Below are 23,488 nucleotides of genomic sequence, written 5' to 3'. Positions count from 1 at the left end.
ATTTTAGTAACTCCTAATGAACATTTTGAATTTAACGATTTTATCGCAAAAGATGAACTCCTTATTTGTTATTCATTTAAAATCTCAGAATTCTTGTATATTTTTGTAATTTTATTTTCAGATTACTAAAGAATCTTTAATCTTTATTAAAAATATATTACTGAAGATGAATTAATTAATAAACTTATATTTGGAAGCTTTAAATACCGACAAGAAATGTGTAGCATTTTCGACCTAAGTCCATAACAGCTTCATATACCATAAAAATGTATTTTATAATCATATTAACTAATTTGTTGTTTTAACATTTATAGACAAAAAAAAAAATTAATATGAAGTGACCACTCTGCGAAACCAGTAAAAGTTTTAAGTGGCCCCAGTAATAAACGAGAAACACAGTGAACGCTGAATTTAATGAAATACTCCAAGCTGAAGTCGCCGGCCTGTAACAGCAAATACGAAAGGTCTGAGTGCAGCATCGCCTCCAGCAGCAATAACAACGACAGCAATAATATCTGCAGCAATATTTGGCAGCAATTTATTCAGCAAGGTTTGTGGAGAGCGATATTAAAAAAATTCCAAAGGTGTAAGTAAGTCTTAATGGGATCCAAATTTATCTTAATCAGTATTAAGAGTGAATTTCGTGTGTTTCATGCTAACGTGAGCATGAAATGTTATGGTACAGTGTGACTGAGAACGATTTTAGTATAAAAAACTGTGAACAGTATAGACCATGAAATGTTAGAGTATGAAGTAGACTTCCTTCTATAGTCCGCTCTTCGAAATATGTCGGTCGGCTTTACAGGTTATAACGTCCGTGGCGTTATAACCAAACCGTCGTCGTTTGGCGATCGTATCCGTTGCACTGGTTAATGGCATCGGTTTTCAATATTTCGAACGCGCATCGTTTTGCCATTTCTTGTTTGGCTGGCAACGAAATCAAAAGTGACTGCAAAGTGTGCGCGCACAGATAAAGATACGTGGTACGAAGTGAACGAGTGAGTACCTCAAATGCAAAGCAAATCAAACTAAAATAAAAATTCAACTAAAATACAAAAAATTGAATTAAAATTAAAATTGTGAAGATAACTGCATTTGATCAATAGCTACGTTTCAGTTGCAAACAAAATAAAACTAAGATACCTGAAACGTATTGAAACTGTGTATCGAGTACCTTCGGGTTCGATTTGATTTTTTTTTCAAAATTGTTCATAAAATCATAGAAAATATAATTGTATAAATACTAATATATTGAATGGAAAAAAAGTCAAATAGATTTGCAAATTTGCCAAAACGTTGAAGTGAAAAGTGAAAGTAAACTACGACATTTAACAATCTTTCCATATCGAAACAATTAGCAAATAAATTACAAAAAAATATATATATTTTAATATATACACAAAAAGCAAACAATATTTTTTTAAATATCTTTTTACCACTCTAGGCGAATATTCCTGTTTACAAAATTGAGGCTTAAACAAAAAATGTTTCTCAAAATGTAAGTAAATATCTTCTAAAATCTTATTTAAGTCTAAAAATGGTTAAATATTTATCATTTATCAAAGGTTAAGTCTTTGAATTTTATAAGTTTTTTTAATGTATTGTATTGCTACTTTATAATATATTTGAGATGTTCATAATGTTGTGAATTTATAATTGAAGATGAGATATTGGTTCAGTACACTTTATTTAAAATCAATCTATTGTTAAGCTTTCTTATAAAAAGTTAATGAAGCTGAAAATCCTACAGTGTTTTAATTGTGTAACTACAAATATTTTGTTTAAAATATTGATTTTTGTATGGATTTTATTAATTTTTGTAGAAAGCTACATTTTTATAGATTATTCCAGAAAACCAATTTAAATATGCTAATATATAAACTGATTTGATTACGATATAAATTCTGCAATAAAAGAAAACCTTTAACATCATTTACTATAGACATTAAACACTAAATTTAAATATCACCACTACTTCTAAATATTTCAATCTTTTAATAAAATATAATTGAACAAAAACACTACCAACATTAATATTACAAATAAAGCTACTTCATTGAGTCAATAGTCAATTTCACTCAAATACAAAAATTTTAATTAAAAACAGTTAAACTGTCAATCAACACAAAGAAATAATACCAAAAAACAGTACAAAGATTAAAACCTACTTCCGAAAAGTATCAAAAGACTAAAAAAATATGTTAATGCCAGCTAACAGCACCTAAAAAGCAAACGAACAACTTCTACAGAAACGTCTGTATAAAAATAAAAAAAATTAAGAAAAAAGTGCCGTATTAAATAATAAAAAAAAAAATAGAAAAGCAATCTGACAATAATATCTTTGTGGACATATTCTTAATATTCAAAATCTTATGTTTCACTCAAGAAATTTAGCAATAGATATAGTCGTTTGCTTGTAATATTCTTGGTTATACATTTATTCTTGGTTATTTATTAGTTATGTTTACATTTATATAAAATTTAATAGAGAGGTTTCGCAAATTAGTGAACTACATCAATAGTAATTTTTTTTATTTTTAATTAATTGAATTTTTGGCTGACTAAATTTAGCCGAATATTGCCAAATACATGAAATTCATAATTATATAAAATTATGAAAACTCATTAATAAAAATCACTAAATTTTTTTTCGAGTTAATTTATTAGAAATTTTTCCTTTAAGATCCTTGATAATGAATATGGTAAATTTAATATATTATCAACTATATATTAAACTCTGAAATGAATATAATAAGTGTTGTGTATGTAATTTATCAACGATCACGGCTGTTATGCGATCATTATTTATAATTTTATACATTTGAATAAAATTTAAAATTTCTACCAATTTTAAGATTTGTTATTGTAGTAAATATAAAAAAACTCATCATAACTATACCAAATAATATATATTTTCGAATGACAAAGGTATTTTATTATAAAAATTAGAACACACAAAGTCACTTCACAGTTTGGTAATTATGAACGAATTTAAGAAATGCCTCGACTTAACTCATACGACTTTGGATATTGCATTTGAATGCATGGAAAAGTTACAACATCAGATTATTTGCTATAACCGGTAATATCGCATAATAAATTAGTCAAATTTTAAATTAAATATTTTTTAAACTTTAAAAATTTCATAGGCATAAATATTTATTTACTGCTTTACGAGAAATGAAATCAAGCGCATTCAACGCATCAAGAGAAAAATTTTGAACCTAGATTTATTGGCTGCTTGGAATGCTGTAGTTGCATAACTATCAAGGTCACCAATCGATATTGATTTATCAATATGCAATTTAAATTAGTCAGTTGTAGCCTCAAAAATAAGTTCTGCTTGCAGTCAAACCTGAATAATTGGATTTCTATTAATTTTACTGAATCATGTGAAATAATATAAATTTTTGTCGTTATGCAATACGCAACTGTAAAAATTATAGCACTTTTTTTTATAGATTTATTTTCTCGTTTTAGGTTTTAATTAATTGTATTGTTACGTTTATTGAATAAAATGTGCAACTATTGTTTATATGAAATGTTAGACATTATTTACTAAAGGAATCAAGTTAGACATAAATTGACCTATTAAATTGAATTCACATAAATTACCAAGTGAACCTCTCTGCTTTAGATTCGCATTTATTCCGTGTGTGGTTTAGTTCAATTTTATGCGATAAAAGAAAAAAATGTTGAAGTGCCAGCAAACAGGATTAAAAAAAGCAAAGAATAAATAATAAAAAGCATAAGATGATACTAAACAGAGTTAAAATAATTATAGAAAAAATTAAGGGAGGGAATGTGTATAAGCATATTTAATATATAAAGAATTGTTTATATATCTAATATAGATAGCTTAAACTCTACCGCTGACAAAATCAACTTTATCAATAGGTCGATATTCAATATAACAATGAAGCCGGCTTATTGTTTTATGCTATTATTGTATTTGAATTTGTACTTTCTAATACAAATTAACAATTCTAAAATATTCAACTATCAAACCGCTTTTGTTTAAGTTAGAGAGTTTTTTCATTACGTTGGTTGCAACAATATGACACTTGAATAGATTGATGATAGTTTATCATATATGTCCTGCGTTATTTAAATATATAACATAAGTCTAACACAACACAAAGATTTTTACATATACTTTCTCCATATATCAATAAATCAGTATTGCCTTCCAAAAGTGTAGCGCACACGTTCAACAGTTAAAAATGTTTAAACCGTAAAAACAAATGCACAGTAGCACCCACAGCGCACCTTTAAGATTTTTACAAAGATTACATATGCTTTGTTTTCATTGGTATGTTTGCGACTGTGTGTAGTGCAGATTTATTACGCAAATCATATGTTTGACTAAGCATGAATGTTACATTACAGCACATTTAGAAAAAGAAAAAGAAGAAGCAGCATCGGAGCTTACAGAAGACGAACCAGTTCTGCTTGAAAATGCTTAAATCGTAACTAATTTGAAGTACATATGTCTAGCAAATAAGAATAATTGCACTTAAGTGAAGAACCGCTTTGCCAACAACTGCACTTCTGCTGACTAAAGGCAAGGAGTAGTGCTGCTTAAGTGGGCGCCGCCGTTGCGTTTAATGAATTTTAAATTTTATTAGAAATTTTTGTACCCACACACAATGCAATGCATAGGTATATGACTATTTATATTACATATACTAATAAGAATTTATAAATGTTTATATGCGATTTATGCGCGATTGTGTATTTTGTTTTTCTCTTTCATTTCATTTTTTATGTATGTTGTTTTTATTATTATTTTTAACTGTTGTTGTAATTGAAAAGTTGTCTACCTTTGCTTTTGCAAGTAGTTTCAACTGAGAAAATAATTTAAAACTGGTTACATTATAACTGACATAAAGTACAGCACAGTACAGTATACCACAGCGCAGCAACAACAACAACTGTGGCAACAATAAAAACAGCCACACTGCTCTGCAACTGCAGATTGATAGTTGTCTGTTGGTCTCGTATTGCATGCTTGCTAAATGCTATGAATATAACAGAAATGTTAAAAGTCGTTATCGCCGAGATGTGCAAGTTTATTTGATTCCATAACGACAGACAGCATGTAAAAAACAGTAATAAAAGCACTAACAACAACAAATATGGCAGCGGTGTTACAAATCTACCGCACAACAAAACCTAAACGTAAACCAAAATATTGTACATATAAGAAAAAAATCAAATGAAAGATCAACAAATGAAATTGGAAGTAAACAGTAAACAAAATCCAAGTCTGTACATTTACCTGTTGTTGTTGCAATTGAAATGGGTTAATTTCATCGAAAGGGTGCCTTTTCAATACTTTGATCAATAACCGCATTTAACCGGTTACTTCACCATCGCCAGTGTATGGGCTCTTGGCTGTCGTTGTCTTACTGTTTGCTTACAGTTTTGTTTATGTTTACAGTCTTGGTGTGCCTATAAATTTTTTATGCAGTCCATAACAAACTGAATCCCCAAATTTTACATCAGTTTTTTTATAACTTTTGCATATGTGGACTTGCATGCACTGCTGAACCATCTCCACCGCTTCACCGCTCTACCGCTCTACTGCTCCCTGCACAAAAGCATTAAAGTTGTTTGCCTTGAGTTTTAATGACTTTTTTGTATCTTTTTTCTCCTGCTTTTGCTTTTTCTAATAGTGCTACTGCTACTGGTGCTGCTGTTAAAAAGATGTATGCGTGTTTAAATGAGTATGAAGTATGTAAATGTGTGAAAATGCTGTTGGTATTTACCCGTACCTCAATGTTGTTCGTGGATTGACAGCTTAGAGAGGGACGAAGTCTTTTGACCATATTTGCTAGCGTAAAGTGTCTGTTGCTCATTGAACTGTGTAATATTAAAAATATTTATAAGCTGTGTGTGTATCGTAAGCTTTATTATAAGTAACTGTATCGTGCCTGTTTACCAATACGAACGTTATTAGTTACGGCGATGGAGTTTAGTAGCGTCAATGTAAGCGCAGCGCAAGCGCGGCTACTAATGCAATATAGCGAGTTCGCATTAACATAAAAATGTGCGCATTTATCTGCAGTTTGCGATAAATATTTACCCTTTAATGATGATGATGAATGACTTTTTGTCTTTTAACGATTTGTGTAGTTCGGATAAAGCTACACATCGCTATACAAACATAAATGTGCTTAAACAAATGCAAAATAGCATTTAAATAATAAATATTCCATAAATTATCAAAGATAACCAGCTCCCACCGTACTTACTGCTGTTTACTGCTGCCAGAAGTAATAATAATATTAGCTTACAGCGCTGTAAGCTGCATACCATGAAAAGTAAAAGTCTGACGTCAGTTAAGCTGCACAATTAATAATACCGTATCAATCATATTGAATTTTCAACGTCCTTGTTGGAATATATAAATTACATCTTTTCCTGTTGTCCTATTTAAAGCAAATCAACTGGTAATAAATCAGGTTTTTCCACTTTATTTAATAAAAATTGATGGCAGTTATGTGCGATGTAAATGCTACTTTTTGTGAAAAGGTCATAAAAAGCTGCAGAAAACTATTGAGCAAGTATGGAATTTTTTCAGACTGTAGAAATTGCTCACCCGATTATAGTAGAAATACAATACCTTTCAATCAAACTTAAAAAATACAAACGAGAAAGAGAATTATACAATACTTCTTAAATCTCTAAGATATGATGCAAATGCACAAGGGCCTAGAATTCTGCAGAGCTATTTTAGTATTAATATACGTATTGTACGGTTCTATCCATACCTAAGAGACAGGCTTATATCCGTGAAATTGTGTTTTGGAGTATTTATAATTTTAGTTTCAGTTCCACAGTCGACAAGATTCAGTAGATATGAGTAAACTCAATCTATAAATAAAATATAAATTATATCCAACTCAGAATAAATATTTGGTCGAATTGATGAAGTGGTCGAACTTTCATATGACAACTTTTTTATTATAAATATTAATCACTTCTAATCTAGCATATAACAACATAATTTATTATTAAAAAACGACATATATAAATTCACACTTGAGTTTCATTAATTTAGTTAGTTATTAAATAACTGTTTAAAATTTTGGAAATCTTTTTTCAATTGTCTTATATTTAATTAATTTTTAATTTATTTTCTTTGCAGTTTATTTTTCAACTGTTTGGTGGTACTGGCCATTGCTGACAACTCCATCAATGCAGTGGCGGATAATGCACTACCATCCGATACGCACGTAGAACACTCAGTGTCTTTTGAGACTTCACACAAACGCCCAGAAGGAGTAGGAGATGATGCCTTCCATACCTCACATAGAATTGGCAGAGAATTTAGAGATTTAGAACAAATTTCGAGCAATATGAATTTATTACCGACAAAAGAGCGTCCAGAATTGAACCCTATTTTAAGCGCACTTATAAACGAAGATGTTATGAAGAGCATCGAAGCAAAACGTGCCATTGAACAAGAAGAATTGGAAATTATTAAAGCAGAAGCAGAAGCAGCCATTGCTGCGGAAAAAAAATTATTAGAAAGCATAGCTGAAGACAGATCCAGTCAGGATTACGAAAGCGCAACTGTGCAACCACTTACTGTTTTAACAACAGCAGTGCCTAAGCAGAAAGATGATCTCGATGATGATATTAATGTTGGATTTGTGGATCAGACAATCAGCTTAGATGCAGCTGGTTCTGAAAACAATAAGAAATCCCGCATAGAAATAAAGAAAGGTCCAAATGGTCTAGACTATGAGTATGAATATGTTTACTATTACGAAGAAGATGAAGACGATAGTAAACCGAAATCGGCAGCAACTGATACAACTACAAAATCTGAGCACGATTCACGCGGCAAGTCTCGCTACAGTAACATTGAGCGAAGCACCACAGCGATACCGAACGATAATAGTTTAGTAAGTGGTAAGGCTAAGGGACGATCATCGAGTGTATCTGAAACGAGTGCAGACTCCATTGAAACTGAACGTTTGCCGACAAATACTCGTTTTCCAAGTCGTGGCAAAAATGCTGATTTACAACCAACACCAGCTCTGGATGCAACGGAGAACGCGGCTGAGAGAAAAAAGATAAGTGTTAAACGACCAAGTTTGGAATTGGTAGATAGTGAAACATTCAATACAGACGAAAAGCAACCCAAGGGAACACGAAATGGTGACACTGAAGCAAAGTCAGCAACAGCAATTGAAAAGGAACAAGCAGCTGCTGCAGCGAAAACTAAATCTAAAATTGATGCAGATACATCGGAAACTGTTAATGAGAGTAATGTTGATAGTGCAACTGAAAAAATCGAGGGGGATAGTGAACATACCACACAGTCAATGGAAAAGGCTGCTTTGGATTTGTATGCAATTTTGCAAAATGAAAACTTTAACATGGATTTGACCACAGATACCAATTCAGATGCAACTACTGTTTTACCAGACACTACAAATACGGACGGAGATGATACTCTGACAACTCTAGTTGATGAAGCAAGCTCAACGACAACTACAACAACTACTACAACAACCACAACCACTACAACAACAGAAACACCAACAACAACCACAACAACACAGGCTTCGCTTTTCGGAGGCAGACGACCTGGTTTACCTGGAAGCGGACGCAATCGTTTCAAACTCAATAAAGGTGCAGGTACATCAACCACAACCACAACAACCGAAGCACCTGCAGCGGTTGAACCAACTAAGAAAAGTAAGTGAATTATGAGATAAATTGAAGTGTAGTTATGTTAATGCGACTAAGTTGTTCCCTGCATAAATTATTTCATATGAAATATTTTCATTACTTATTACGCAGTATCACAGCCGGTGCGATTTTTATATTTCAAATCTAAAGTGGTTTACCTATAAATTTCTATCAATAATCTGAATGCTTCAAAGTAGTTTATTAGTGTATATATTAGTATATACTTTCTTTTCTATACCAAATACCATAATTTTAATATACTTAAATTTTGTACAGATCGATTCTCACGTCCATCAGTTGGACGTACCAGAGGTTCAGCAAGAACTACGGCTGCTCCTGAAGCACCTGCAAGCAATGCTGAAGAAGAAATTGTAGCCAAAGAAGTTAAACCAGTCAGCTCAGGTTTTGGTAGAGGTAGACGTAAGTTTCTCATATTGGAATTAATGGGGCTATTTTTAATCAAATCACTTAAAATTTTACAGCACGTAATCGTTTTAATATTCGCGGTTCAACGACAACAGTGAAACCAGCAGACGATTCTAATGAATCAGCACCTGAAGAAGCAGTCTCCAGCACAACGGCACGCGCATTACGAGCTCGTCCCACTTTGAATTTGCGTGGTCGTAGCCGATCAACAACAACTAAGGGTCCAGCTACTGAAGATGAACAAGCTGAGGGCGCTGCAAGCTCTGAAGAAAAACCAGTTACACCTTCACATGCTGCTCCAGTAAGGCCTTCACGATTTAACATTAACCGGGCGTCAGGAAGCAGATTGCCAGCAAGGGGCAAATTTGGTCGCACGACAGAAGCACCAATTTCAGATGATTCAGCTGCTGATAGCAGTCATCACAATGATGTTAAACCAGCTGGAGAAGATGTAGAAAAAAATGATTCAGAGACTACAGAGGGTGAGTCTCAAGGCAATGGTTTAAATCGTCTCAAAACTCGTCCACGCTTAAATCCATTACAAAAGACTGAAAGCAGTAAGCCAAAGGTAGCTGTTTCGCCCTTAGCAGCTCGCAAAGTCAATCCTTTATTAGCTAAGAGACGTCTACCACTTGGTGCTTCAACAACAGGTTAGTAAATTACATACAAAGTAAAGTCTAAGTAAATTTAATAATTGTATATTATAGAAGCTACACCGGTGGATGAAAGTTCGCCAGGTTCTTCCAATGAAGCGGACAATAAAGAAGAAACAAATTCGACTGATGAAGATTCAGATGGCGTTAAGGAAACAACTGAGCCAGTTGAAACGACAACAAAACAACAAGCACGTGGTTTAGGTTTACTGGGACAGAGAAGGCGTTTGCCACTGCGAAAGCCTGGCACAATTTTGTAGAAATCCAAACTTAATTTGTAGCCAATCCTTAGAACTTCGCATTTGCATTTTTCACCTGCGCTAACGCTTCGCTGGTGTGTAAGCACTAAGATGGGCTGTTAATATTAATTGATACTTTACTTGTAGTTAGGTTTAAATCAACGAAATTTTAATTTGGTTATATTATTATTTTTTACATAAAATTGTTTTAATATAAATTTATTTAGTTGTCATAGAATTTGTAAACAAACTCGAAGAGAGAAATAATAACAATTTTAGACGTTAGAAAAATAAAAATTTTTTCTGTTCTTTTATTTCAAGAATTACCAAAATTAGCAAATAGGTATGATGGTGCTTAGAGAGATGTGATCCAATGCCAAACCCACCCAAACAGGCCTAACTGCCATAGTATTGTTAGCAGTATTTTAAATACTATTTACAGAAATTATCCTCATAATGAAATCAACGACCATAAACCTACGAGCACATTTACACGTTTCTGTTGGTTCGTGACCGCAGACTTGGTCACGTCGGTTTGTATTAAATTGGCTGCATTCAAAAAGGGGTTTGAAAGTACTGCTTGTGCTTGCGACAGCCTACTCATCCTCGGGAAGGAGGAATCGCAAACATTTTCATTTGACTCATAGACTTGATACGTTTAGTTGGGGCTTTAATAAAATCCAATATAAATATCACTGCATGGATTCCTGTCAACTGATTAATTTTTTCAGATTTTTTCTGATTTCCTCTTAGAATTTTAATAAGAAAATAATATAAAACTGCAAAAAAGTGTGTATCGATAGGTACGCCGTTTTCTTTTGCTAATAGGTGTAATTTATTAATATACGTATTAATGAGATATTAAGTAATGCTCTATATTTGTATTTAATTTATAATCTGTATTTTAAATATATATCAAAACTTAAATACCAAAAATTTAATTTTCTATAAAGTCCTTTCTGCAAGCTTTAAAAATTATTTAGCAGCAAACATTCAATGTACAAAAAAAAATGCCAACAAAGTTATTCATGCCAGACTTAAAAAGTATATTAAAGAAAATATTATTATAAAAAATAAAGATATGGTTACGAAGATGGTTACTGATCGTTGATAAAAAAAAAAAACTACAATTTTTTACCAACTCTAACAATTTTAAAGCTAAAGCTAAAGAATCGTCTAATTAAATCTTAAATCTGCTCTTGTTTATTATTATATGGCTTATGGCAAGCCATATAATAAATAAATTTACCTCTAGGTGAGCTTCTTGCCTTATTAAATTGTATTTGTACACGGAAATTTACATCACAAAGAAAGCATTGGAATCTTTTACCCTAAAGTATGGATGAACGAGCATCAAAACACACTGCTCTACACACTCAAGATGCTAAGTGACCCTATAGGAAGCAAAAAATATGCAGATATCTGACATTACTTATTAAAACCCTAACTTTATTTTGGAATATTGAGTAGTCAGTATTAACTATGGCCACCTTAACTAAAGTTTCCTACTGCCAATCAACATCTTTGATATCTAAACTAAAGAGTTAACATGTTTTTTGGTTTTTGATAAACTAAAATAAACCAATCAATATTCTTCTTGACATCATGAAAATATAAATAACAAGGCAAGTTCTGTGATATGTGTTATATGTGATATGTGTGAGGCTAAACACCCAAAAAAAGATCAATCCACTTGGGTTCATAAAACGTATGGAAAGCTTCCAATTAACTAGTATCAGGACCTATTATTAACTTAAGAAATAGTCTCATGATATCAAATACCAAATTATGAGACGAGAATAATTGCTTATAATGTTGGGGACAAGGAAATGGGTTTGATATATATATATAGCACGTAAGGAAGTACAGTTTTCCTATGGTTTTTAAAAATAGCCTTGTCCTTTAAAAAACAATAAAGGAAGTATATTAAAAACAATATAACTTAACATAATTCATTTATTTCCAGCTTAAGTTGAATAATACATATATACAAAATTTTTATTTTTTCCATTTTCTATTTAATAATTTATTTATTAATTTATAATTTCGTGCTATCTATAGCATATGCTGAATAAATTTGTTTTTAAGAAATTTTAATCTCAGCAATTAACTCATTAGATAAATATCATATTGATTGATTAATTTGTAGTCAAATACCGAATACTGAGAATGTAGGCATTTTTGTTATTTTAAATGAGATGGAAGTAATGTAAATTAAATTTGTTGAAATTGATATTCGATTTAATAAAAACTAATTAATAAAAGTGATTTATTTGAAAACTTACTGCGAAGCTCTTCAACCTATAAATGCAAAAAGGTTATGAAAAGAAGTAATGTAAAAAAGTGTACGAGAATGGGCAATGTTTTTTTAAAAATATTTATTTAAATTTTATTTATAATTACGAGTATTTCCTATAAAAGGCAATCTGTTTGTGTAATGGTTACTTGATGAGTTTGGTACTTCGACGTTTATAGAAAAACCGGCAAAAAACAAAGTAATTAGTTATTAAGTTTGGCCTTTTTCAACGAGTGATTCTCATTACCGTTGCCATGATTTGTAAACTTTAATTTCGATGTCCACACCGTAAATGTAATTACTAAATTATAATTTACTTGTATTTTATTTTATTTTAGATTGGTAGACATTTGCATATCTCACATTTCGGTATTTACCAAACCATTAAATGTCTTTCCACTAGTACGATCTTTAAGTTTCGCCAATTTCAGCACGAGTTACCTTAAATTTGAATTAAATTTTATTTTCTGTGCGTGTATCTCGGTTTGTTAGTCAGTTGTTCTGTTAGTCATTATTCCCGGGTGGTTAATTAAGTTACTCGTTCGGGTGTATTTGTTCGTTATTATTAATTTGAAAAGTTAAAGTGGCGATTTTCTTAGTGAATTTTTAATGGGAAGCACCACTTAAAGTGTCGTTACTTGTCATTGAGGCAGCAACACCAGCACAGAAGTCGACATAGAAACTCAACATAAAAATGCTGAAATTCAGAGAGAGAAACAAATTTGCCAGGATACCAGTAAATTCAAGACTACAGCAAAGGGAACATATTTATCTTTGGACTGGTAACTTTGTACCGAAGGATGTATAAAAGCGGCGAACCAACATATACTACAGGAAATAAGAAAAAACTTTTCTTGGTCGGTAATTAAGATAATCTGATTACAACTACAAGTTAAGTCCGATGTAATCCGAAGTCGAATTTTAAGTAAAGCGAATTACAAATTATGTACCAACACGAGGAAAAACATTGAATTTAAAGTTCAGACTGCAACCTTTTCTTCTTTCTTCGTACTTTTCCCACACTCGTTCCACTTTTCCTCTTCTCCTTGCATTTAAAGAGTTTGCAAAATTGCATTGAAGAGTATCACTTCAGTTCATGAATGTAATGAAATAAAAACTCAGGTTATTAAATATTAAGTTAAATTTAAAATTTTTAATTCTCGCATATATAATTAGCAAAGGGAAATAAAACAATTTTTTTTATTTATTTTATTTTCAATATTGAACTTTATTTCTTCAACTTCCGTTTAAGGAAATTCATTCTTTTAATTTTAGTTTTTTTTCGCCTTTGCCATTTCAAACTTTTTACTTTGATCCTTTTCGGGGCACTTGTTTGAGCCTTGAATTTGCAGAGAAAGATGCCATCCGAGAAGCTACTTATCGTTGTGATTCTAAATGAAAATCACGCAATTCACTCTTCAGGAATTCATACCTTGCTTTCTCCATACAAACACAGCCAGAACCATCACCAGCAATTTTACATAACTGAAGCTTGTAGTGTATACGAGTATTTAACATTACAAAAGTAGAGAAAATGTACAAAAAGAGTGAAACACAACCTTTGGCCTTTTTAATCAAGTTTAAACTTTTGATTACTAAACAAAAATTAATTCAACGTTGTAAAACTTTTGTTTCTTCATTCGTTCATTCTGCGAGCATTCCTGAGCTACATTCCTTAGCTACTCGACAGTAATGGAACCAGCGTTAGTGGCAGGAATCTAGTCAGTAGCAACAGTAGGACTAGTAGTAGCAGTGCCATTTGCAATGGTATCGTTTGGTTTGTTTGCTTTCGGTTTTAATGGTTCCGGTATCTTGCTTGCTTACTTTCTTACTGACACCAGACGGTGCCTTATACCCACACAAGACACAGTGTTTACCTAACATAATATTCATTAGTTCGCAAAGTTTGGCGGAATGTTTTTTCATTTGACCGAGATAATTCATAATTTACTCTGCTACAGACTCTCTCTTTCTCTTTGTCCCTTTCTCTCAGTCGACAACTCCCAACACTGTTTCAACTTTTGCCGCTACTATTGAGTTTACGACAGCGTCTGGTGCTGAACGGTTTCAGAGTTGGCAAATTTATTTACACTTCGGCGTATTAATCGAGTTAGAAAGAAATCTCGAACTGTAGTTAATTTTCGTTATTGACCATTTTCCGGTATTCTTTCATTCGTGTAATTGTTTCTGGCGCTTAATTTTTGTTTAAGTGGTTTTCCGTTGTACTTGTGAGTACTTACAAGTTCAAATACTTTTCACCTGCACCACTGGGCACGACGTACACTTTAAGCGCTTTTCAAAGAAAGTAGCGTTGAAATGGTCTAAGTTGAGAAAGTTACTAAATTAAATCTACAATAATTGCTTTATTATTGTTTATTGTACTTAAGCTTTATTAGCATCGACTTTGAAATTATTTCACTTCAAATTGTTATTATTATTTTGTAATTTAAATTTTGTTAACTGTACTTAGGGTGGCATCTTGGGAGGATTTGAAGTTACGATCTCATTTTGATGAAAAAATGTAAAATATTAACATGTACTTTCCTGTTAACATATTCTATTTCAAAGTAGAATATGCTTTTAAATGTAACAAATTTAAAAAGAAATTGTACAGTAACTTCAAAAATCAGTTAGCGTTATACGTTGCCAGAAACCGTTATATAGATTATATATTTAATATAACATCTAAATGTTTTGAATAAAACTACTCTCATATATATCTGTGCTATAAGTCGTAGAGTCAATCAATTAGATAATGAGGACTTTTAAAGTCATTAGATTCAGTTGCTTGAAGATTCTATAAACTATAATTTCATTTATATTTTTCGGATTATCTGCCTACTAAAATTGATTTTTGTGTTTAGTATTGAAAAAAATAAAGAATATAAAGAAAGTTAGTTTTTAATAAAAATATTGAAGCTGTTCGCAATTCATTATGCGTATTATCTGGAGTTTATAACTGATACAATTGACCTATAGAGTATAATTTTTGTTATGTATTAAAAAAATCGCAAGAATTTCGAATTTTCGGCCATGTCGATTTGAATACTGCGATTCTAAACTACTATTTGTATTATATTATATATAGCAATATAGCTTAGTTTTTAAGATATTAGGTTAGACAATTTTGTATGGAAGCCACCAACAAAAAAGGAGACGTAATAAAAATGTATTGTCAAAAAAATATCGATCCTGTCAACTAAAGTGTCAAAGAAAGTTGTGAATAATCAATCTCATATTGATTTTAAGTCCCAAAAGGCAGTTAATGACCGAACGTATTATATAAAATATGTATGCCATTAGTGAATTTTAAGAGATAGCTCAATTTAACACAAGGGACGAAGTTCAGACCCTAACCTCTGGTTTCTCCAAAGATTATTAACCACTTCGTTCACTTCCGTAATCAATGGAGAAAAAAAATCGATGCCTTTATGAAAAAAAAAAAAAAGATTCAAGTATAAGTTTTGCTTCCAAACTAATTAAATCAGAATTTCTACTTTTAAAGGAGAAATAATTAATTTGTATATAATTTTATTTTTTATTCACACTTTTCTACTCTCAAAGAGATTTTAGTTTTTTAAAAATTTCTGTATATTTTCATATATTTTAAAAAAATGTTTAAGATCCCAATTAAGAATAGCACATTATTTTATTAAATTAAATGCTTCGCATCCTCTTCAATATTCACTGCTTTGAACGAAACTTTCTATGTGTGAAATGACCTCTAGGATGATTTTTGCTAAAGGCCAAGTTCTTTAAGATGACAAAAATGAAATATTAGATTAGAAGTTTTTCATCATTTGCGACTGCCTTATCAGGTGCAATGACTTTGTCGTCGTGAGATGACATCACCGCAAATTAAAACAAATATCAGCGTGATTTTTGTTCAGGCAAGTTCACAACATTAAGCAGAGGCACTAAATGAGCCATCATCCTGTGAGTAGCTTAAGAGAAAGTGCAAATATATGATTCACTTTCCGTTTGTCTGATGTTTAAATATTAATACGCCGCAGTGACGCAAGGACCTACCACTGTATTCCTCTGACCGACATTGTCCCTTATTTAAACGTCATATTTTTATGGTGAATATGACAGGTTGGGAAACGCGTTTCACTAGATAAACTGTTTTGACTGTGGATTAATTTAGGCAAAGATTACGACAAAGTTTTAATTTATTCGAAGCAATAAAAACCACGTATCCTTCGGATGCAGCGAATGTGTGAGCGTTTTACGTTGTAATAAAGTTTGGGGTCAGCTCGGCTCATTTTCGAAACGAACTTTGGCCTAAGCGCAAAGTCAACACCATTATTACCCACAAACATCTAATAAACCCTCAGGATACCGTGAAGGCCAATGTATATTTCAATAAGTGTTCATATATTGTGGTCCTAACAGGTGAGTGTTAGCAACCTGTAAAGTGGCGTGCGGGGAAGGAAGAGTACCTTTAAGAACTTCTGCATAAACAAACCAAAATAACTTCATTTAAAATTCAATGTAAAGCATCCAACTCATGACACTGCAATGCGCCGTAAATTATTTACACACTCAATGAGGATGATATGAAAAAATGACCGATTGCTCTTTTTTAAAATGTTTTCGTTTAATGATTTTAATTTGTATTCATAGTCATTGCGCCCGTTCGGATACCTTGTACCTTGTGTTAGCCGTTAAATATTGGACGATAAAGTTTCTGTTTGGTTCCCGTGTTTATATGCAGGAAAAGGGCATCAGCGGAATTTTGCCATGTGGCTGAGTCGCCGTTCGACTCGACTCAGCTCCAATGCTTTCGGCTTAAATGAGATAAACGCAAAATGCTTTGTTTAGCTTCGATGAATGCATAAATTAATTGAATTTATCGCATTAAAGTAATAAGCACTTTCATTTATGCTTCCATAATGAAATACACTTACGGTAATGAATGGATAATTGTAAGCTCGAGTTCAAAAGCGTTTCTGCTTGTGTCATATTTTAATCCGTCAGTTATTTCGGTTCATGTAATTCCAGTTTTATTATTATTTCGTAATATTTTACACTTCATGAACGCTGTTCAAGAGTAATAAGCAAGTAATCCTTATTACGATTACAAAGCATTCCAAAAGTTTATGGTGGCATTTTACGCTAAGAGGAAAGTTTAGTTGCTTCAACAGCTTAATTTTAATTATTTAATTAATTATTTAATTACTTTACATAAAAGAATATTTAATCCTTTACGTATTCTATATTTTTACTTGCTTATTCAGCATCAAATCCTAAAGAATGAAGAAAGAATGCGTTGCTTTAAACTCGGGTGCAACTTTCAGTTAAATTCAGTTCAGTTGCATCACAACTAATCACAGTTTTAAATTGTTGACTATATTTAAGCTTTGCCATTGCGCTTCATACAAATATTGACTTTCTGTTGTCGTAAACGGATAAATGACACCGCTCTGCAATAAAATTACAAAAAGTTCAAATAAATGCCATCAACAAAATTTACTCCGCAAAAAAATCTCTTCAAAGTGTAATAATACACACATACGTTGAGTTTTGTGTAGGAGTTCGACTTTATACCCAGTCGAACTGAAGATGAGATAGTTGAAATTTTATAGCGATATTAAAAGGGTGACAAAATGGCACAAAGGAGTGTGCAACACAATCTCCTTTGGACAAAACCATCTGCAGTAAAGTTGGGTAGATGCATTAAGAAAAGCAGAATTTTTATGGTACAGATTTGTACTGGAAAGCTCCTAAAATGCATTGGCGGATTCGTAGAGCAAACCACGTGCAAACCGTGATTAATAATATCATTAAATAAATAAATAATGGTATAATATCCTTGAATGAGTTTATATCTCCACTCTCTTGACTCAGTTTTTATTTATATAAAATCAAGTTAGCAGTTATTAATTGGGTTTGCTCGTTACAGCAAAAATAATTTAGATATTTTTATATAAAAATATATATAATATATATATATATAATATATAAATAAATAAATATATATATATAATTATATATATGAATTAACGTAGTTAAAGTCCGTTGATTTATTATAACTCGTAAGGTTTATTCGTAAGCCCGACTAGCTACGTAATGACAGATGTAGAAGCCGTCTTTCACTCATAGTAACTGATGCCTCTATAGTATAATTTCGCTAAAAAATTATAAAAATAGTCGAAAATATTTTCCAACCCACCTAATAGCTCTGTTACAATCAGACTTCATTTGCATTATGTATAATATATATATTAAATATAACTAAATATAACTTTCATTATTCGTTCTAACCTATGATTAAGCAAAACTGATAAAATATATATAAACTGATCTTCCGATGGCCTTGACGAATATTTGAACGCGTATTTTGTACTGACTTCAAATTAATTTTTTAATCTAAATCAAAGATTAATTTGAAGTTGATAGTACAATTCTTTCTCAAGTAATTAACGTTTTTATTGGCTTCATTAATATTACTTTTAAAGAAAAATAAAATATCCAGAGACCTATACTATACAATATTAACTTTTTACGGAATTAGTAGTGACTTCAAGCTTATCGATCTTCATACTAAAAGTTAGATTTCGCAAAAACTTATTGAAACTTCCTGAACATTTAGAACTTAAGAATTTATTATATTTTTTCATCATTTATTTTTACTTTTTAATGTTTAAAACTATTGCCCGCATGCATTTATATTGTTCAGTTTCGACCCTGTGCATGTGGCTGTAGTGCTCCTGGCGTCATACAAATATGCTCAATAATAACTAAATCTTAATGTTTATAAATAGACGAGGATACACAAAAATACACACGATCGAAAATAGGGAATATCAAACGATTTGTCTTGCTTATGCAGTGAAGACGTTGAAAGCCATTAATGAATTCGTAATAAAAATTATTATATATTAAGACGGTTTTACGGCAGTGGCGGCAATGACTATAAATAAGAATAAGAAGAGCATGTAGCATAGATACGAAATAAAATACGAAATTTCAAGTGAACATCCAAACAATATTAACGATATTTCAAAATAAGAAATAAACTCAATTTTTATTGGATTTATGAAAGCAACAACGCGTATTTGGCTTATTTTATGGGCAGAATCACCAATGAAACCTGAAAGTTTACGTTTTATTATTTGAAAACTTTAAGGCTATTTTTACGAGTTTGTAAAAATTAATTTCTAATTAATTTCGTGTAAACAAATCTCTCATGCATTTGACGTAGATGACTTTTTAAATTTATTCAAAAAGAGTGTGGGGAACGAGCGAGTGGGCGCAGGGCGTAGGGAGTGAGTCGTCAACAAAGGCAGCTAGCTGTTCAGCTATTCAGATACAGAGCTGCGGATATGAGTAGGTAATTGGATTATTACTTTTCATGAGTAAACTTGATGGGTTCGCTTTAGCAACATAACTTCTTTATATCTTTAATATCTTTATCTTTTGCCAAAATTAAATTAAATTTGCTGCATAAAATTACACAAGGACCTTTCCTTCATTAAGGAACAGTAGAAACTTTGTTTATTAAAATTTCTGTCTGCGATTCTTGGTACTTCTTCTGTGAGTAGAAGTTTGTAGTGCATTTAATCAAGTGTAACTAAAATATGGCCATATCTTTAGCTTTATCAGTGACAAAAGGCGAGTATGTGGGTATGTGGTTTAGTGTGATGTACATTTCAACTAACAATATAAAATAAATGTCTTAAGAGATAAGGACACTTTGCATTATTAAATATCAGCATGAGTTTTGACATGTGGCAACCGAAATTTCACGCGTCAGAGACTCAAACATCCTTTTCTTTTCAAACATTGATTTGATTGTGACTTGTTCACAGTTCACAGTTCATATGCCGCTCAACTAGGCTACAAATTATCAGCTACAGGCATTTACACTCAACATAAAATATCCTATCTCATATAGTTACTGCTAATAAGACTCTGCTTGTGATACGACTGACATCGCTTTTTGGTAAGACTCAGGCAAGGTATCTGTGATGACTTATGCGATATATTTTGAGTATTTTTGCCGCTACTATTTTCTGCAGTGGCAAAGGGTTTTCAAGTTTCAAGGCCAAATAATTTTCTGCTTTTCATAAACTCAAAAGACTTAAATATTTATAATTCTGTAATTTTGTAATTTAGTATTTTTGTAACTTTGTAATTGTGTAATGTGCTTAAAGTACAAAAATTAACCAAAATAATTCAGTTGAATTACATGTATGAGCACCGAAAGTATCGCTAGCGAGTCACAAGCATTGCCGTTTAAATTTAATTGTTTTGGCAAAGTATCTTTCATGAGCAGTCGACAAAATTATTGGCTTTATTTAACGAGAAAACATAGCGATTTTGTAAATATTATTTGCATAAAACGTGCCGCGAAGTGTTGAGCAAACATTTCACTTTTACTTTCGCCGTATCTGAAAATACGTAAATACGTTCCAGAGTCAATATTTACAAAGGCTCAGGGTTAATTAATTTTATCCGCTTTTGTTGTAAACATTTCGTTGCTGTTCTGTTCATTTCGGCTTCGGCTTTTGTTTACTAATCACAAAATATCGCGGCCAATTTGTTATACCAATGTAAACACAAACAATATTGACATTTGTTGAATGTTAATTAAAGGGCACCTAACACCGAGCATCGAAAAAAGTATCTATAGATACAATATTTATATTTACATTATGCAACATTTGTTATGAGATTGTGCGGTTGATTGAAGCAACAATGCTGTGGGAAGAGGTCATTAATAACATATTCTTAAACAAATAATATGAATTCTATTATCTTATTAGATTCGGGTGTGGGTGAGAGAGGTTATAGACTGAAAACAATTTGCCTTAATAAGTTCGGCGATAATAGAATAATTAAGAATAAGTTATCGTATAGTAAATAATAAATAGATTAACAAAATAATTATAAATTATTATTAACAAATATTATTTCAATATTTGTTGCGGTACATGTATAATCCTTTTTATTTATACTATTGAAGGTAAATATACTGTTGAGGACTTAAAATTCTCTTCCCAGTTTTTTTGTGATATAGTGTGCACAAGTATCTGCTGAACCTATTATTTTACTTGATATAGATACAGAAATTCTATTGTGCAAAGTAGTGTATACTACTTGCATTTGAGTAAATACAGGGGAACTATTTTAATATTTAATATTTTAATATTAAAAATATTTTAATATTCATAAAAATATACAATTAAATATTTAATGTATTAAACCAGAACATGTTATTCGGTCTACAATACCATGCAGGTTGCTATATGAGCACTTTGCACTATGATATATTAATGTATCCATTGGTTTTTAGTCCTAGTGTAATTAAGAAAGTGTCAGGTGATTGTACTCATAAGTTTCGTTTACCAGCAATTGAATGGAAATAAGCAGTACAAAATACCAACTATAATATACCAAATATAATTTTTTTATAAATAAAATAAGTAAAAAGATTAGATAAATTATTTGAAAGTCATTGGAAAAGAATATTGGGTACATTTAACTGGTATTGTTTGGGATCGCCGGTATAATTTACCTACATACCTAATTGGTATTATTTAGGTATTACAGTTATTATTATTTAACTATATATAACTATATATCGCGCTCATCTTCGGAAATCGACATGATTATTGCTATCGCATCAGGTATCCATCAAGCTACAATTGCCTGATCGCTGCAATGGTCATCGTCCCACCAGCAAGCCTTCGTATTGACCTTAATAATATCCATAGCTTTAAGTCAGCCAATCGATTTAAAAACGTCCTCAACCAGTCGGTTTTTGATGGCTATATACTTCCCAACACCTTGCGATGATCGAACAATGTCTTACTTTTTAAGCATTATCATCAAGATAACTCTTAACATGATCATACTTTGTTTGGTCCATTGTGATCGATGTATATCTAAATTGTGAATCTATTTGAATACAGTTTAGTTCAGGTTCAGTTCATTTTGTGGATTTCACACATCGGAATAACTGAGATACAACTACGAAGGCTATTTCGTAGTATCAGCTGATACTAATCTAATAGAGTCTTTTATTTTATGATTTTATTGGCTAGGAAGAGAAAATGTCCAAAGGTTAGAAACTACTTAGGCGGTGTGACATATTATGATATGTATTATAATAAATAATAAAAACGGTATATGGTATATGATTTATTTTTTAATTTTTCGGTTGAATGTGTCACTATAATCAGTCAAAATAAAATTTTTGAAATACATTTTAAAAGTTTGTCCAAAATATTTTTATTGTTGTTTTATTATTAAATAATTTCTTTTAAACTTCACTGTTTATCTCCAAAATCTGTTATTGGCATTTATAGGTTTGAGAAAAAGGAGGAAACCTCAGCAAAATGAAAGCTGTCAAAAGTAACAAAAAATGGTTGGCGAAAATAGATTCTCCCTTCCTTTCCAGATTTTTCACAAGTTTTCAGCAAATTTCTTATTATGATTATTAAATTTCTGTTTTAAGGAATTTCAACAAAGAAATTTCGAAAATCATTTAATTTTATTTTACTTGTTTCTATATTTTTTTATAATTTTCTTTCCTTTTATTTTTAATGCGCTTTTTACGCGGCGCTTATGTAAATATGTAAGTAAAATCTTAGAAATTTTTTGACAGTGAAAGCGTGCAAAATTGCCAAAAAAAAGTAGTGAATAACATAAACCGAAATATTTTATTTGGCAGAAAATATAAAAACAACAAAAACAAACAGAACCCATTTTCTTTTTAGTTCACATCTTTTAATTTTTGTTAAGGTGGCCTGCCTTTCCTTTTCCTGGTAGGCAGTCGTTTTATTACTCTTTGTTAAGGTTTATAAGGCGCAATTTAATAAGAACAAAAGTGGCAGCAGAGCAACAACAACAACAACAACAACAACAACAACAACAACAATAAATATGCAGCAATACTGGCAACATTTGTGCCATGACAAAAGCTTTTATCCGCCATCTTAAAGAGATTTTTTGGGTGCTTTCGCGGCAGGCGACATTGCTGTGAATTCCTAATTAAATTTCGCTTTAATTAGTTCACATGATTGCACACGTGACAAATTTCTTATTTCCTCCCTTGTATCTGTGAAAAAGTCAATTCCATTACTCAACTCCCTGCTGACGCTGATGTTACCTGGCGTTATTGTCGGCACTTCGTTGTCAATATTGCAAAATAATTT

At 31.4% G+C, this 23,488-nt stretch overlaps 1 protein-coding gene across 3 annotated transcripts; it reads left to right on the top strand.

Moving 5' to 3' along the window:
* The first annotated feature begins 327 nt into the window (after positions 1 to 327).
* Positions 328 to 10,329, top strand: LOC119671949 (mucin-21). 3 transcript variants are annotated; one of them, XM_038082854.1, is made up of 6 exons: positions 328 to 586; positions 1,445 to 1,498; positions 7,154 to 8,715; positions 8,986 to 9,129; positions 9,192 to 9,785; positions 9,843 to 10,329. In XM_038082854.1, exons 2-6 carry the CDS (start codon positions 1,485 to 1,487, stop codon positions 10,046 to 10,048), a joined length of 2,520 nt encoding a protein of 839 aa, XP_037938782.1. In that variant the 5' UTR covers positions 328 to 586; positions 1,445 to 1,484; the 3' UTR covers positions 10,049 to 10,329. The 3 variants fall into 3 exon arrangements, with proteins under 3 accessions (XP_037938782.1, XP_037938784.1, XP_037938781.1); XM_038082856.1 differs by lacking the exon at positions 328 to 586 and adding an exon at positions 648 to 983; XM_038082853.1 differs by lacking the exon at positions 328 to 586 and adding an exon at positions 648 to 998.
* The last annotated feature ends 13,159 nt before the right edge of the window (positions 10,330 to 23,488 follow it).

Source organism: Teleopsis dalmanni, chromosome 1, assembly GCF_002237135.1.
Source record: "Teleopsis dalmanni isolate 2A chromosome 1, ASM223713v2, whole genome shotgun sequence".
Classification (NCBI taxonomy): Eukaryota; Metazoa; Arthropoda; class Insecta; order Diptera; family Diopsidae; genus Teleopsis; species Teleopsis dalmanni.
Note: the sequence above shows the minus strand (reverse complement) of the source record. Positions and strands in the feature narration are given on the sequence as shown.